General features: G+C 48.2%; 1 protein-coding gene across 3 annotated transcripts in view; it reads left to right on the top strand.

Moving 5' to 3' along the window:
- Positions 1 to 4,556: 4,556 nt before the first annotated feature.
- The window catches only part of itgb4 (integrin, beta 4), a 28,986-nt gene continuing 18,225 nt past the window's right edge, over positions 4,557 to 15,317 (top strand). For 2 of the 3 annotated variants that reach the window (XM_027026928.2, XM_027026926.2), the window contains exons 1-10: positions 4,557 to 4,917; positions 10,890 to 10,969; positions 11,522 to 11,604; positions 12,120 to 12,215; positions 12,774 to 12,978; positions 13,597 to 13,693; positions 13,847 to 14,018; positions 14,436 to 14,699; positions 14,985 to 15,074; positions 15,183 to 15,305. In XM_027026928.2, the coding sequence (XP_026882729.2) occupies positions 10,897 to 10,969; positions 11,522 to 11,604; positions 12,120 to 12,215; positions 12,774 to 12,978; positions 13,597 to 13,693; positions 13,847 to 14,018; positions 14,436 to 14,699; positions 14,985 to 15,074; positions 15,183 to 15,305 (1,203 nt within the window). In that variant the 5' untranslated portion in view covers positions 4,557 to 4,917; positions 10,890 to 10,896. Of the gene's footprint in view, positions 4,918 to 8,284; positions 8,789 to 10,889; positions 10,970 to 11,521; positions 11,605 to 12,119; positions 12,216 to 12,773; positions 12,979 to 13,596; positions 13,694 to 13,846; positions 14,019 to 14,435; positions 14,700 to 14,984; positions 15,075 to 15,182; positions 15,306 to 15,317 lie in introns of those variants that run through there. The other variant, XM_027026927.2, reaches the window with a different exon arrangement.

Below are 15,317 nucleotides of genomic sequence, written 5' to 3'. Positions count from 1 at the left end.
GTGTTCTCCAGGGAAGGTGTGTGTGTGTTCTCCAGGGAAGGTGTGTGTGTGTGTGTGTTCTCCAGGGAAGGTGTGTGTGTGTGTGTGTTCTCCAGGGAAGGTGTGTGTGTGTGTGTTCTCCAGGGAAGGTGTGTGTGTGTGTTCTCCAGGGAAGGTGTGTGTGTGTGTGTGTTCTCCAGGGAAGGTGTGTGTGTGTGTGTGTTCTCCAGGGAAGGTGTGTGTGTGTGTGTTCTCCAGGGAAGGTGTGTGTGTGTGCGTTCTCCAGGGAAGGTGTGTGTGTGTGTGCGTTCTCCAGGGAAGGTGTGTGTGTGTGTGCGTTCTCCAGGGAAGGTGTGTGTGTGTGTGTGTGTGCGTTCTCCAGGGAAGGTGTGTGTGTGTGTGTGTGTGTGTGTTCTCCAGGGAAGGTGTGTGTGTGTGTGTGTGTTCTCCAGGGAAGGTGTGTGTGTGTGTGTTCTCCAGGGAAGGTGTGTGTGTGTTCTCCAGGGAAGGTGTGTGTGTGTGTGTTCTCCAGGGAAGGTGTGTGTGTGTGTGTTCTCCAGGGAAGGTGTGTGTGTGTGTGTTCTCCAGGGAAGGTGTGTGTGTGTGTGTTCTCCAGGGAAGGTGTGTGTGTGTGTGTTCTCCAGGGAAGGTGTGTGTGTGTGTGTTCTCCAGGGAAGGTGTGTGTGTGTGCGTTCTCCAGGGAAGGTGTGTGTGTGTTCTCCAGGGAAGGTGTGTGTGGGTGTGTTCTCCAGGGAAGGTGTGGGTGTGTTCTCCAGGGAAGGTGTGTGTGTGTTCTCCAGGGAAGGTGTGTGTGTGTGTGTGTTCTCCAGGGAAGGTGTGTGTGTGTGTGTGTTCTCCAGGGAAGGTGTGTGTGTGTGTGTGTTCTCCAGGGAAGGTGTGTGTGTGTGTGCGTTCTCCAGGGAAGGTGTGTGTGTGTGTGCGTTCTCCAGGGAAGGTGTGTGTGTGTGTGCGTTCTCCAGGGAAGGTGTGTGTGTGTGTGTGTGTGCGTTCTCCAGGGAAGGTGTGTGTGTGTGTGTGTGTGTGTTCTCCAGGGAAGGTGTGTGTGTGTGTGTGTGTTCTCCAGGGAAGGTGTGTGTGTGTGTGTGTGTGTTCTCCAGGGAAGGTGTGTGTGTGTGTGTTCTCCAGGGAAGGTGTGTGTGTGTGTGTGTGTGTTCTCCAGGGAAGGTGTGTGTGTGTGTGTGTGTTCTCCAGGGAAGGTGTGTGTGTGTGTGTGTGTTCTCCAGGGAAGGTGTGTGTGTGTGTGCGTTCTCCAGGGAAGGTGTGTGTGTGTGTGTGCGTTCTCCAGGGAAGGTGTGTGTGTGTGTGCGTTCTCCAGGGAAGGTGTGTGTGTGTGTGCGTTCTCCAGGGAAGGTGTGTGTGTGTGTGCGTTCTCCAGGGAAGGTGTGTGTGTGTGCGTTCTCCAGGGAAGGTGTGTGTGTGTGTGTGTGTGTGTGTGTGTGTGTGTGTGTGTGTGTGTGTGTGCGTTCTCCAGGGAAGGTGTGTGTGTGTGTGTGCGTTCTCCAGGGAAGGTGTGTGTGTGTGTGCGTTCTCCAGGGAAGGTGTGTGTGTGTGCGTTCTCCAGGGAAGGTGTGTGTGTGTGTGTGTGTGTGTGTGTGTTCTCCAGGGAAGGTGTGTGTGTGTGTTCTCCAGGGAAGGTGTGTGTGTGTGTGTGTGTGTGCGCGTTCTCCAGGGAAGGTGTGTGTGTGTGTGTGTGTGTGTGTGTGTGTGTGCGTTCTCCAGGGAAGGTGTGTGTGTGTGTGCGTTCTCCAGGGAAGGTGTGTGTGTGTGTGTGTGCGTTCTCGAGGGAAGGTGTGTGTGTGTGTGTGTGCGTTCTCCAGGGAAGGTGTGTGTGTGTGTGTGTGCGTTCTCCAGGGAAGGTGTGTGTGTGTGTGTGTGTGTGTGCGTTCTCCAGGGAAGGTGTGTGTGTGTGTGTGTGTGTGTGTGTGCGTTCTCCAGGGAAGGTGTGTGTGTGTGTGTGTGTGTGTGTTCTCCAGGGAAGGTGTGTGTGTGTGTTCTCCAGGGAAGGTGTGTGTGTGTGTGTGTGTGTGTGCGCGTTCTCCAGGGAAGGTGTGTGTGTGTGTGTGTGTGTGTGTGTGTGCGTTCTCCAGGGAAGGTGTGTGTGTGTGTGCGTTCTCCAGGGAAGGTGTGTGTGTGTGTGTGTGCGTTCTCCAGGGAAGGTGTGTGTGTGTGTGTGTGCGTTCTCCAGGGAAGGTGTGTGTGTGTGTGTGTGTGTGCGCGTTCTCCAGGGAAGGTGTGTGTGTGCGCGTTCTCCAGGGAAGGTGTGTGTGTGTGTGTGTGTGTGCGTTCTCCAGGGAAGGTGTGTGTGTGTGTGTGTGCGTTCTCCAGGGAAGGTGTGTGTGTGTGTGTGTGTGTGCGTTCTCCAGGGAAGGTGTGTGTGTGTGTGTGTGTGTGCGTTCTCCAGGGAAGGTGTGTGTGTGTGTGTGTGTGTGTTCTCCAGGGAAGGTGTGTGTGTGTGTGTTCTCCAGGGAAGGTGTGTGTGTGTGTGTGTGTGTGTGTGTGTTCTCCAGGGAAGGTTTGTGTGTGTGTTCTCCAGGGAAGGTGTGTGTGTGTGTGTGTTCTCCAGGGAAGGTGTGTGTGTGTGTGTGTGTGTTCTCCAGGGAAGGTGTGTGTGTGTGTGTGTTCTCCAGGGAAGGTGTGTGTGTGTGTGTGTGTGTTTGTTTGTGTTCTCCAGGGAAGGTGTGTGTGTGTGTGTGTGTGTTCTCCAGGGAAGGTGTGTGTGTGTGTTCTCCAGGGAAGGTGTGTGTGTGTGTGTTCTCCAGGGAAGGTGTGTGTGTGTGTGTGCGTGTGTGTGGTCTCCAGGGAAGGCGTGTGTGTGTGTGTGGTCTCCAGGGAAGGTGTGTGTGTGTGTGTGTGTGCGCGTGTGTGTGGTCTCCAGGGAAGGTGTGTGTGTGTGTGTGTGTGTGCGTGTGTTCTCCAGGGAAGGTGTGTGTGTGTGCGCGTGTGTGTGTGTGTGGTCTCCAGGGAAGGTGTGTGTGTGTGTGTGTGTTTGTGTGTGTTCTCCAGGGAAGGTGTGTGTGTGTGTGTGTGTGTTTGTGTGTGTTCTCCAGGGAAGGTGTGTGTGTGTGTTTGTGTGTGTTCTCCAGGGAAGGTGTGTGTGTGTGTTTGTGTGTGTTCTCCAGGGAAGGTGTGTGTGTGTGTGTGTGTGTGTTCTCCAGGGAAGGTGTGTGTGTGTTTGTGTGTGTTCTCCAGGGAAGGTGTGTGTGTGTGTGTGTGTGTGTGTGTGTGTGTTCTCCAGGGAAGGTGTGTGTGTGTGTGTGTGTATTCTCCAGGGAAGGTGTGTGTGTGTGTGTGTGTGTGTGTGTGTGTGTGTGTGTGTGTGTGTGTGTGTGTGTGTGTGTGTGTGTGTTCTCCAGGGAAGGTGTGAGTGTGTGTGTGTGTGTTCTCCAGGGAAGGTGTGTGTGTGTGTGTGTCTGTGTTCTCCAGGGAAGGTGTGTGTCCGCTTCATGAGATGTTTCTGGACATATTCCTTGGGTCTTGTACACGTCTGTGATTGCGTGCTTGTCCTCACTTTGCAGGGACTGACCCGTGTGCTCGGGGTTATAATCTGCTATACCAATTAAGTCTGAAGCCACACCACATCTGAAGATCAGCGCTGCACAATTGTTCGCGATGTAGACTATACGCATGTAAAATACATCCCGTTTCTTTATGGTTCTTTGTTTTTTTGTTTGTTTTCAATATAATGTTCTAGGATCAGCTGTATATATATATATACCGCATTATAAACAGTTACGTGGGCACAGGTAGACTGAGCTCAGATCAGCAGTGAGGGTGTCTTTACGGTATACTTTGGTCGTTCCTGTCATTTTAAAGTTGTCAACCGTGTATCTGTGTCTGTTGGTGCATCTCTCTCTCTCGCTCTCGCTCTTTCTGTGTGTGTGTGTGTGTGTGTGTGTGTGTGTGTGTGTGTTTTTCAGTGCTTGAAATTATGCTTCTCTACCTGTGGTTGTTCCACCCCATGTGTGACATGTTATCAATCACTCCTGAGGAATGTTGGAGTTGAAGAACCCTTCCTTTACTCCAGTCTTATCCTGAAGCAGGCGCTCCCTCATACACACAAAAGTCGAACATAATATCTACAGTAACAATTAAACACCATTTTTCGGGAGTGCAGAAGGCGGCTGTTAATTTCCAGCCTGCGTTTGAAAACATGACCCTTGGCTCTCTCTCTCCCCTTGCCATTCATGATTTAGTGCACCCCTCACTTCTGACCTGTCTGAAGTCCATGCAGAGGTTCTCCGCTGTCCAAACCACCTCGGGCTTCACACGTTTCTGCTCGTGATCTTAGAGAAACATCCAACACCATTTCCGAGAGTCTGCACATTAATCTTGGCTCACCCTCGAGCTGAGAGATGAAAACGCCGGGGCTGCTTTGTTGAATGTTTTATCTCGGGGGAGATGGAAGAGATAACTGTGTTGATTTGAGAAATACGCTTGTATACATCAGGCTCGAAGCCTAAGCGTTGCTGGTCTGTACGCGAGTCGTGCGGAGCAAGCGGCCACACCCCACGTAGGCCCTGCTCACTCTGCCGCCCGTGACTCGTTACACAATGTCTGAAGACCCGTGGAAGCTGAGGAAGACGCGGTGAGGTGGTCGCTGCGCTGTTCCCCAGCCACAGTCTGGCCACTTCTCTGCAAACTCAAGCAGAAAGGCTGCAAAAGAGGTCCATTGTTATGTTAATGCACGCCTCCTCCTAAAGGGGCTTTCTAAAGGGGCTTTGCCAAAACGGGGGACCTCGGCAGTCGCCGGCAGGAAGGACGAGGGTCTGAGAGGAAACCCTTTAATCCAACACTTCCAAATATCAGTAATCAATATAAACCAACTTGCATTGGCATTCCTGGGAAACTAAAATGCTGTTTTAAAAAAGGCTGAACTTTTAAGTGACCGCGACTGTTGTGGAGTTTTGCTCCTTAAAAGTAAGTTTGTTGTTTTTTTCCTTTCTTAAAACTTGATTTTAGTTGTTCATTTATTCTCTCTCACTTTCTGTGTGTGTGTGTGTGTGTGAGGGAGAGGGGACTGCTCCCACGTTGTCCCTGGCGTTGGCGCACAAAATGTCTGCGTGAGTTGTAGTCGCAGCTGAGTTTTGCGCTCTGTGTCCATTGCTTTGACTCTAAACGAGGTAAAAACGTTACTTTGAAATGTCTCCTCAATTAGTTTTGAGCCCAAAAGCTATTCGTTGGCCCACAGACTCACGGCTACAACTCCACAACCTGGAGGACCGAACAAAGGTGTCGGAGAGCTGTGGTGGAGAGGTGTGGCGTTGTGTGACGCAGGTCGTGCACACCAAGGTCAAGACTGCCCGTCAGGCTTGATTTTGCTTTATTTCTACACTGGGGCAGTTGGGGCTGCTTCTGAGGCCATCACTAATACAACTAATTACGTTTTCTGTCGTATTGGCATCATTTAATAGAGTAGTCAAAACAGCCTAAGGTTTTTCTCAAAGTTGTATTTTGAAAGCAAGCGGCAATGTGACGGTGTTTGGAGTTATTGTGTTGGACAGGAAGACTGAAATAACGGAATAATTCCATAGCCCCCACCGAGAAGGATGAAGGATGGTGTTCGTTTACACTGTGTGTGGGGAGTGCAAGAGAGTGACGCTGTCTGACTCATATGGACCGGGGACACACCCAGCCTGTACTCATTCAGAATTCATTGTGTGTTTATTGCTGTTAGTAGCAAAGTACGATTCCTTTTCAAGTTGCTATGGATTTGCTGTGTGTGTGTTCGTTTTATCGTCTGCGTGAGTATATGCTGACGCAGGGCTAGTTAAGCACCTGGACCTCAGGTAGACTTCAGGAAGGATGCCAGAGAGAAGGTTTAGGTCACACCCCATGTGACTTGAGCTGCATGTTTACATTGTGCACTACTGGTCTTTGCACGAATTATCCAAACTAGTTCTCTATAACCTCACAAATTGTTTGTTTTAATACATGAAGTGATGAAATACTACAGCCTGCCCTGTCCCAGTCTTTGAGACGGTCCTGTTCCTTCCACTCAGACAAGCTTTGTTACAGAAGACGAGGCAAACATGACAAGCACATGCATGTTGGTTCCGCTCCATTTTGTAGGCCCGAGTGTGCCAGGACGCATAAATCAGCGTAACATTAGCGATCTCGCTGCTCCCTTACACAATGGTAGCGGGCATGTGAGATGTTTTGCCAAAAGCTTCTGCAGCTGTAAATCTGACAGAATGTGAGCGAGGGGTGCGTGAGAACAACCCCAAGCCAAAACACCAGCACAGGAAATTCTGAGAAGAAGCACACTGGAGGATGACAATTTCACTGGAGCACAATAATCTCACTGGAGGAAAGTAATCTCCAGTTCATCTGAAGATGTGAATGATAAGAACTCATCAAAACCAAGTCACTGAAATCCTTTACCGAGCAACGTCGTCAATGACACCAACATCACCAACGTCCGTCATTTCCTCTGGCTCCCTGTGAGGTTCCCTGTGTCTTCTGCTGCAAGACTGACTGAGAGATGAAACCCTGATGTCAGGACCTGGGTTCACACTTGTGGAAGTTTGATGGCCAGACAGTGATGCACATCTATGGACACGATGCACAAATGTGTTTATTAGTCTGGCTGAACTCATCAGATTAATTTAATCACCAAGGCAACCATGAAGTTCATCGAAAACTTTTGAGAAGGCCGAGTGTCTGAGGACAGTGATGTCAAAACCTCCAAAACAAGATATTGTAGATGCTCTAGGGAACGTTTCACAAAACGTTTCTAAGGCAGAACATGGTGACACACATACAGTTTAATTACACATCTAAAGGTCGAGTCATCACATATGATAAAAAACACTGTAATATTATAGTAATAAAGTAGGACATAATACTATATACAGATAACCATGTATTATTAAAACAACGAAGAATATCTAGACTGCCCAGATGCCTGTGGTCTCCTGAGACTGCAGAAACGCGTGTCAACATACATGTGAAGTCAGTATCTTACACGTTCAGTATCATACATGTTCAGAGCTTTACTGCGACACATATGCTCATATGTGAAGTGGCAGTTTAGATGTTTCTGTGCCAGCACTCCTGGAGGGCAGTGTATGTTCACGTGTGTGGTATGTTCATGTGTGTGGTATGGTTCTCATGTGAGGTACGTTCTCGTGTGTGGAACGGTGTACACGTGTGAAATGGTTCACGTATGTGGTATGGGTCACGTGCGTGGAAGCGTCCTGTGATATCTCGCTGTGGGAATTATTTGCAAAGGATCTATTCTTTTAAGGTCATGTGACATTTTATTTATCTTTGTTTGCTTGCAGTGTTTTCATACACTTAGTGGACTCTTGTGTGAACACACACAGGAAGCGCGGCCAGGGCAGAAGCTCACAGCCAAACAGCATGAAGGAAGACCCCGTATGTGAGGTCTTCAGTTACTGTGCACATGCAGAGGTCAATAAAGCTCATCTTCTATTTTTCTCCCCCACTCTGAATTCGGACTCTCTTTGCCTTTGATTGTGGCGTGACCCCACACGCCTGTTGTAGGTGTGGGACAACATAATGGTCTGTTTCACTTAGACCGTTTAGACATCCTGCTTATGTCTCATTTTCACTCCTCCTCTCACTCTTTCTCTTGATCCTTCCTTCTCTCTCTCTCGCTCTCTAGCAGGGAGGGTTGCAACCTTTTGATTTTGTCCTCACAGGAATATGTGTTCTTCAGCCTTTTACTTTCTTGTAGAACTCCCTCCCTCCCTCTTTACTATCTTTTAGCCAAAAGTCTTGAATCATAGAGTCTTTGAACATTTTGGTTTTAGTTTGTAAGAGCTGGTGTGTTGCTGTGCATGCGCGCGCGCAGGCACACACACACACACACACACACACACACACACACACACACACTCACTCACTCACTCACTCACTCACTCACTCACTCACTCACTCACTCTGTGGTAGAGTTTGTGAGTTTAGTCAAGCTACTGGGAAAGTGGCCTGTATTGCTGGTTCAGATTCTCCAAAGAACCACAGTCGTAACCCACCGGCCAGTTGTACAGTACAAACCCAGTGAAACAGATTGTGCCTCTTTCATAAGTTTACCCACCAATTTAATGTCTTCATAACTTGCCTTATCTAATGTGTGGGTGTGTGTGTGTGCGCGCGGGTGTGTGCGTGCGTGTAATCGTGCATGTGCATGCATGCGTATATGAGTTGTTTTTTGCACAGTGAGGATTCTTTGTTGCCTGTAGGCACCATTTGTGCATGCCACTCCTTTAGCAGGCGCGCGCGGAGCAGTGGCGAGGCTCCCTGTCTCAGGTGTGGGCAGGTGAAGTAGCTCTCTCTCTGCTGGAATGTGGGAGCAGGGTGAGTAAGGACGCAGCCTGCAGGAAGGTGGAGTGCGCGCGTTACCACGCCGACCAGCACGGCAACAAAAGGGAAGCAGAGGAAGGGAGGAGCCTGCAAAAGGCACCTGAAGACTGGACGTGGGCTCCTGTGGAAAGGGAGAGATTTAAAGCCAGTCTGCACACTCGCAAACGTCCAAGGAGCAGCTGCCCACACTTCTTCAGGGTGCTAGCTCGCTCCTTCCCAAACACACTCAACCAGACGGGTGATCAGACACTGGTCTGACGGAACAGAGAGAAGCTGTGTTAAGACCTCGCTGTGCCGGAAGGTCCCGCCACGCCTGTGAGGAGGTGCAGGAACAGGAGCAGAGGAGTGCTGCTCCCCTCTGGAGGAGGTGACACAGCAGAGACGGAGTGAAAGGATTTGAGTTTGATCTCGCTGTTTCTAACTTGGACTTTGACATTTGGATTGGGAAAGTCCCCATAAAGAGGTTTGTGAGTTTAGCAATCTAAGCTCAGACTGAAAACTAAGGAAGCTCGCTCGCTCTCTCTCTCTCTCTCTCTGTCTGTGTATTCATTTCTACCATTTCATATATAGTAACATATTTTCATATGACATCTCTCACCCACTGTTAACACATACAGATTTTATTCTGTATATGATTGGAATGTGAAGTGTCGTGCATCATATCACTGTAGTATAAAATGTACATTATAGTTCTATGCTACTTTTTTGATGATGTAAGTTTTTCACACGGCAGGGACATGCACCGAAAGCTTGCGAGAGAAATTCCACTGTCTGTCTGCCTGTCTGTCTGTCTGCCTGTCTGTCTGTCTTCTGTCCGTGTCTCTGTCTGCTCCATCACAAGGTAGATGTCAGACTTGTGGAAGCCGTCTGAGGTTAATAACCTTTGCTCTCTCTGGCTTCTAACTCCCACGAGAGGGTGACCCCCCCCCCCCCCCCCCCCCCCCCACACACACACACCACGAGCACAGGGGTGTTGTAGAAGAGATAAGGTTTTGTCAGACTGTGTGTGTGTGTGAGGTGGAGTCCTTTTAATTGAGACCGTTTCTGTTCTGTATGTTTAATGATCCAGTGAATGTGTCTCTACTTTGAGTCATCATTTTGGTCTCTAAATCTGCTGTATTAAACAAACATTTAAAAAAATCATTTATTTTTCCTGAATCTAAATACGTGATGCCCTCTGAGTTCATCTGTGTTCACATGTTCAGTGTAATGGCTGTTTCACCTGTGTGTGCATTATTTCAGTCACCACTGATTTTGGTACTGAGATTCTGTCCTCTTTTTGTGTGTGTTTGTGTTCGTTCGTTCATTCTTCTGGGCCTGGGCCTCCGGCTGTCTTGTCTTATTTAACTGGTCTCGTGTGTCTGGCTTTTGTTGAGGTGTTTAGCAGGAAGGTGCCTGCAATGTTTCAGGTGTCCACGGAGACCAGTGGCTGCTGCTAGTCTGTGTGTGCGCTTGACCGTGTCACGGTTATTCGGCCAAACTCCTTTACTGCATTAAAATATTACCTTTATAGCCTACAGGGCATGCCCTCAACCCCCGCGCGCACACACACACTCACAATAAGGTGTAAAGGCCAAGGTGAGATGTTTTTCTTTCTCTCACCTCTCTTAAAACACTCTTCCTCACTCTCACACACTCTCTTCGTCATTCTCTCTCTCTCTCTCTTTCTCTCTCTCACCTTTTTTCTTTTTTCCTCACTTTCTCATCTTGCAGTGAAATTCCAGCACTTTTAGTCAAGAGCAGTTCTTCATTTGGGATCTCTGGGAAAACACCGGAATAACATTTATAATATTAACATTGCTTTCTTTGCTGTCATATAATGTTTTATCAGGACATGTGGCTGACGTGCAGACAGTGATTGTGGGTAATAAAGGCGGGGTTAGGTGCCTGCTGTGCAGGAGTGTTCCATCTGGGCAGGCGATGGGAGGAATTCTTGGGTGACTCCTGCTCTCTGACAGGGGCCTTGATATATGGAGGGTAAAACTGACCCCGTCTGCTTTTGATCTGTGGAGGGGGTGGACAAGACAAGAGGAGAGGGAGGGAGAGAGAGGGAGAGAGGGGGAGAGAGAGAGGGAGGATATTTAACAGGTGGTCGTGTTTTTAAGGCAGTCAGAAGAGATTTAGGGTGGCAGCCTTCTGAGCTCCTGAGATAAAGTTAAGAAAAGTTTTTAAAAGTTATAATGTAAATATATTGTTTTTGTGCGTGTGTGTGTGTGTGTGTGTGTGTGTGTGTGTGTGTGTGTGTGCATGCACTAGACGAGAGATAAACATCTGAATGTCTTTTCACCCATACTGTGTCACTAATGTTATCCAGCATGTCCTGGTTTAATAAATTTGTCTGTTATGTGATATGCGTGAGAGTGTGCAGGTGTGTACAGATGAGCTACTACTGCAGCCTGTCTGATCTGTGTGTGTGTGTGCGTGTGTGTGTGTGTGTGTGTGTGTGTGTTTGCGTGTGCGTGTGCGTGTGCGTGCGTGTGTGTGTGTGTGTGTGTGTGTGTGTGTGTGTGTGTGTGTGTGTGTGTGTGTGTGTGTGTGTGTGTGTGTGTGTGTGTGTTTTACAGGTCTGCGATGGGTAGATGGGTGTTGCGTGTCGTTGTGGAGGTCGTATTTCTGACTCTGTGTGTTGGCCATGCTGAAGCTGGTATGGATCTGTTCCCCCTCTACCACAAAACCATTTACACCAACACTTTAGCTTGTACAACACATATCAAAGTACAAATGTAGAACATTCTGGAGTATATACTGAAGTACAGACTGTAGAACATACTGAAATAGTACATACTTCAGTACTGACCTGTGCTATAGTGTTTTATTTACTGTAGTATTTATGTATTTGCACTTCATACCTCATGGTAGGTTTTTCTCTTCACCAGCAAAGTGCTGTTTTCAGTTAAACCACAAATAAAAGTACAGAATATGAAACTATGACAGATGACAAAGTAATTAGTAAACATGTGTCACATTAAGCCTTTTTATTAGTGGAGAAAATGGTCAGCAGGTTGGTCAGGGCATAATCAGGCATCATCTCAGGACTAAATATACGTATAAGATACTGGTATAAGCTACTGATGAAAAACGTGATTTTAAGGTATTGTCTCTGGGTGCTCATTCAGCACTTGGCTGTGACTTCTGAATGTCCTGTTTTGTGTGTGACGTTATGTGACTTGACTCGTCATTCTCACATCGTCCACAGCGAATCCCTGCTCAGCTAGCAGAGCGGTGAACTGCTCCACCTGTTTGCAGACGGGAATGGGCTGTGCATACTGTCCTGATGAGGTAAGCTCACCTGGGTCACAGCTCAGCTGGGTCACAGCTCAGCTGGGTCACAGCTCAGCTGGGTCACAGCTCACCTGGGTCACAGCTCACCTGGGTCACAGCTCAGCTGGGTCACAGCTCACCTGGGTCACAGCTCAACTGGGTCACAGCTCACCTGGGTCACAGCACATCTAGGACACAGCTCAGCTGGGTCACTGTGGCTCAGACATTCACAACCTCAGTCTAACACTGTGGGTGTGACTCATTCAGGTGTTCTGAAGGCCTTTGTGCACCTGTGTGAGGTGGGTTAGAGGAGAACTGGAACTGAACTCCGTGGGCTAGGCTCGGTTCTAGTTTTAGTTCCTAGTGGGTTTTTTCCAGTGATCTAACATACCTGAATCAGTCGAAATGCTTCATTTTAATTTAACTTCAGGACCAGAACGGGTGAGTTGGAGCAGGAGCACTAATCTGTGCAGTGCTGTGTATACCCTGATGCATCTTTACTACACATGAAAGGTTCTGTTATGTGGGAGCAGGTGTTCACCTACGATCGCTGTGACCTGCTGGAGAACCTGAAGGCTCATGGCTGTGTCAAAATGGTGTCTGTGCAGAGCTTCATGTCCATGGAAGAGGTGAGGACCACATCCACACTGTTCCAACACGGAATCTGGACACACACTCCATCCACACTGTTCCAACACGGAATCTGGACACATACCCCATCCACACTGTTCCAACACGGAATTTGGACACATACCCCATCCACACTGTTCCAACACGGATCCTAGACACATACCGAGTCCACACTATTCCAATACGGAACCAACTGGAATTGCACACATACCACGTCTGTTCTCGTACTGAGTAGCACTGATGCTGGCCAGGATTTTCACCAACACAGGATGGCACTGCTACAAAATCAGTCCAAATCAGGGTTGTAAATGTGGGGATGTGTGTATGAAGGAATATATGTGGGGATGTGGGGGTTTGTTAGTGGGGTTTTGGAGGGACAGAGGGTCAGTGGGTGGAGTAAATTGAAAGGGTTTTAAAAAGGGAGTGTTGAAGTTTTAAAGGTTTCCAAAAAATCAAGCCTCCTTTTCTGCTCCCTCTCCTCCCCTATCTGCCCTTCATCTCTCTCTTATCTCTCCTTTCTCCTCTCCCTCGTTCTCTCTCTCTCTCTCTCCCCCCAGAATGTGATGATTAATAAAAGACTGAAGCACTCGCAGGTGGCCCCCCAGCTGATGAAGATGATGCTGTTACCGGGGGAGGAGCGAGAGATCGAGATGGAGGTGTTTGAGCCTGCCCGCGGGCCACTGGACCTCTACATCCTCATGGACTTCTCCAACTCCATGTCCGATGATCTAGACAACCTCAAGAGGATGGGAGATGAGTTGGGTGAGTGATGAGTTGTAATAATAACAATTTTTCAGTATCAATAATAATAATAATAATAATAATAATCAACTCTTATGATTGGGCAGATTGGTTAAGCATGCGCAGAATACCCAGAAGAGTCTGAGACTTTAAAAAGAGCTCAGCATGCGAAAGGTTAATGTAAAATCTGATAGTAAATTATGGAAAATGCCAAGTTACATACTGAGCTGGGTTCTGGGTTGGGTACTAGGCTGGGTTGGGTACTAGGCTGGGTTGGGTACTAGGCTGGGTTGGGTACTAGGCTGGATTGAGTTCTGGGTATAGTTGGGCACTATGAGTTTGGTCATGGCTTTTGTTGTATTCTAGTTGGGTTGAGTTGGGTACTGTGCCACATTTTGGTTCTGTTTTTGCTTTTCAAACAGCCCCATAGTTGCAGGTGGGGAGGTTGGCCGGTATAAATGTGGACTGGCTGCGGGATTATATGGACTGGGGTCCTTCCCCTCTGGTCTAAGGGCACTGGACTTCAGATAACTTGAATAACTTTTCATAAGTATTTTTCTGCAGTGTGAGAGTGAGTTGATTTTAAAGGCATTTTATAATGAGATCCTGAGTAATCCTGCCCTGATCATGTCCGGACAGCTGAGCTGGTGAAGACACTCTCAGATGACTACACTATTGGATTTGGCAAGTTTGTCGACAAAGTCACTGAACCGCAGACAGACATGAGGCCAACTAAGTGAGTCTACCTAATATACCTCCTAATCTCCTAATCTCTTTCTCTCTGTTCCACTCCCTCTCTTTATGCCCCCCCGTAACATTTTTGATTATTTTTCTCTCCTTCTTCTCACTTTCCTTTGTCTCTCACGCCCTCCCGTCTCTCCCACCGCAGACTGACCCAACCGTGGCCCAATAGCGACCCCCCTTTTTCGTTCCAACACGTCATCACTCTAACCAGCAACATCAGCACCTTCAGGAACATTCTGCAGAAGGAGCGGATATCTGGCAACCTAGACGCCCCTGAAGGTGGCTTCGATGCCATCTTACAAGCAGCTGTGTGCCAGGTACACACCAGACCTCAGATCCCAGCTCACCAGAGCCTGACGAAGCTTGAACCCAAACCTGAAAATATACTGTATGCTATATAAACACATGTACCTGTACAACACTTTAGTGACTTGTAAAGAGTTTAGCCGGTGTTAGCCCCTCAGTGTTTACCAGTGTTAGACTTTTATTGTTAACCCTTTAGTGTTAACCTGTGTTATCTTTTCAGTGTTAGCCCCTCAGTGTTTACCAGTGTTAGACTTTTATTGTTAACCCTTTAGTGTTAACCTGTGTTATCTTTTCAGTGTTAGCCCTCCAGTGTTTCAGTGCTTCTAGATTTAGCATTCCAGTGTTAGCCCTTTAGTATTAGGCAGCATTAGACAGTGTTAGCTTCTCTCTTTCTCTTTCTCTCTCTCTCACTCACTTTCTCCCACCAGTCTCAGATCGGGTGGAGAAAGCACAGCACACACCTGCTCGTGTTCTCCACCGAGTCGGCCTTCCACTACGAGGCGGATGGCATGAATGCGCTGGCGGGAATCCTGGCACGTAACGACAAGGAGTGCCACCTGAACGACCAGGGCAGCTACACCCACGCCACCATGCAGGACTACCCCTCTGTTCCTACACTGGTGCACGTCCTCATGGAGCACAACATCATTCCCATCTTCGCCATCACCAACCACTCGCTCTCCTACTACCAGGTGAGACACCAGAAGATGGGAGTGTAGAGAGGTCGTCAACAACAACATAAAACTATGCTGAATTGACTCTTATAGTATTCATTTCTAGCCAGCTGAATTTATAAACGCGGTAGACGTGGTGTGTCTTATTATTAAATTATTATTATTAAATTCTATTATTAATTTCTAATAAGAGTGCTGTAGAGCCAGTCTGGGGCGGGGTTCAGGTTTTCAGTTAAAATGAAGGGTGTGTGTGTGTGTGTGTGTGTGTGTGTGTGTGTGTGTGTGTGTGTGTGTGATGAACAGAAACTGGTGCATTACTTCCCCATTGCTGAGTTGGGGGTCCTGCAGGAAGACTCCTCCAACATCCTCAACATCATAAAGAGTGCCTTCGAGGTGTGCAGCTCCACAGCCCCATCAGTCCACAGGCAAAAGCAGCTCAGGCACACACAACTGCTCATTCCACTGTGTGTGTGTGTGTGTGTGTGTGTGTGTGTCTCACAGAGTATTCGCTCCAAGATCAAAATCCAGGCGGAAAACAAACCCAAAGCCATCGGTGCTCAGGTCCTCTCTGCTTCCGGCGTCGCCTCCGACTATGGAAACTTCCAGATCCAGCCAGGCGAAATTGTGAGTCCATGT

Source organism: Electrophorus electricus, chromosome 23 (genome assembly GCF_013358815.1).
Source record: "Electrophorus electricus isolate fEleEle1 chromosome 23, fEleEle1.pri, whole genome shotgun sequence".
NCBI classification, from domain to species: Eukaryota; Metazoa; Chordata; class Actinopteri; order Gymnotiformes; family Gymnotidae; genus Electrophorus; species Electrophorus electricus.
Note: the sequence above shows the minus strand (reverse complement) of the source record. Positions and strands in the feature narration are given on the sequence as shown.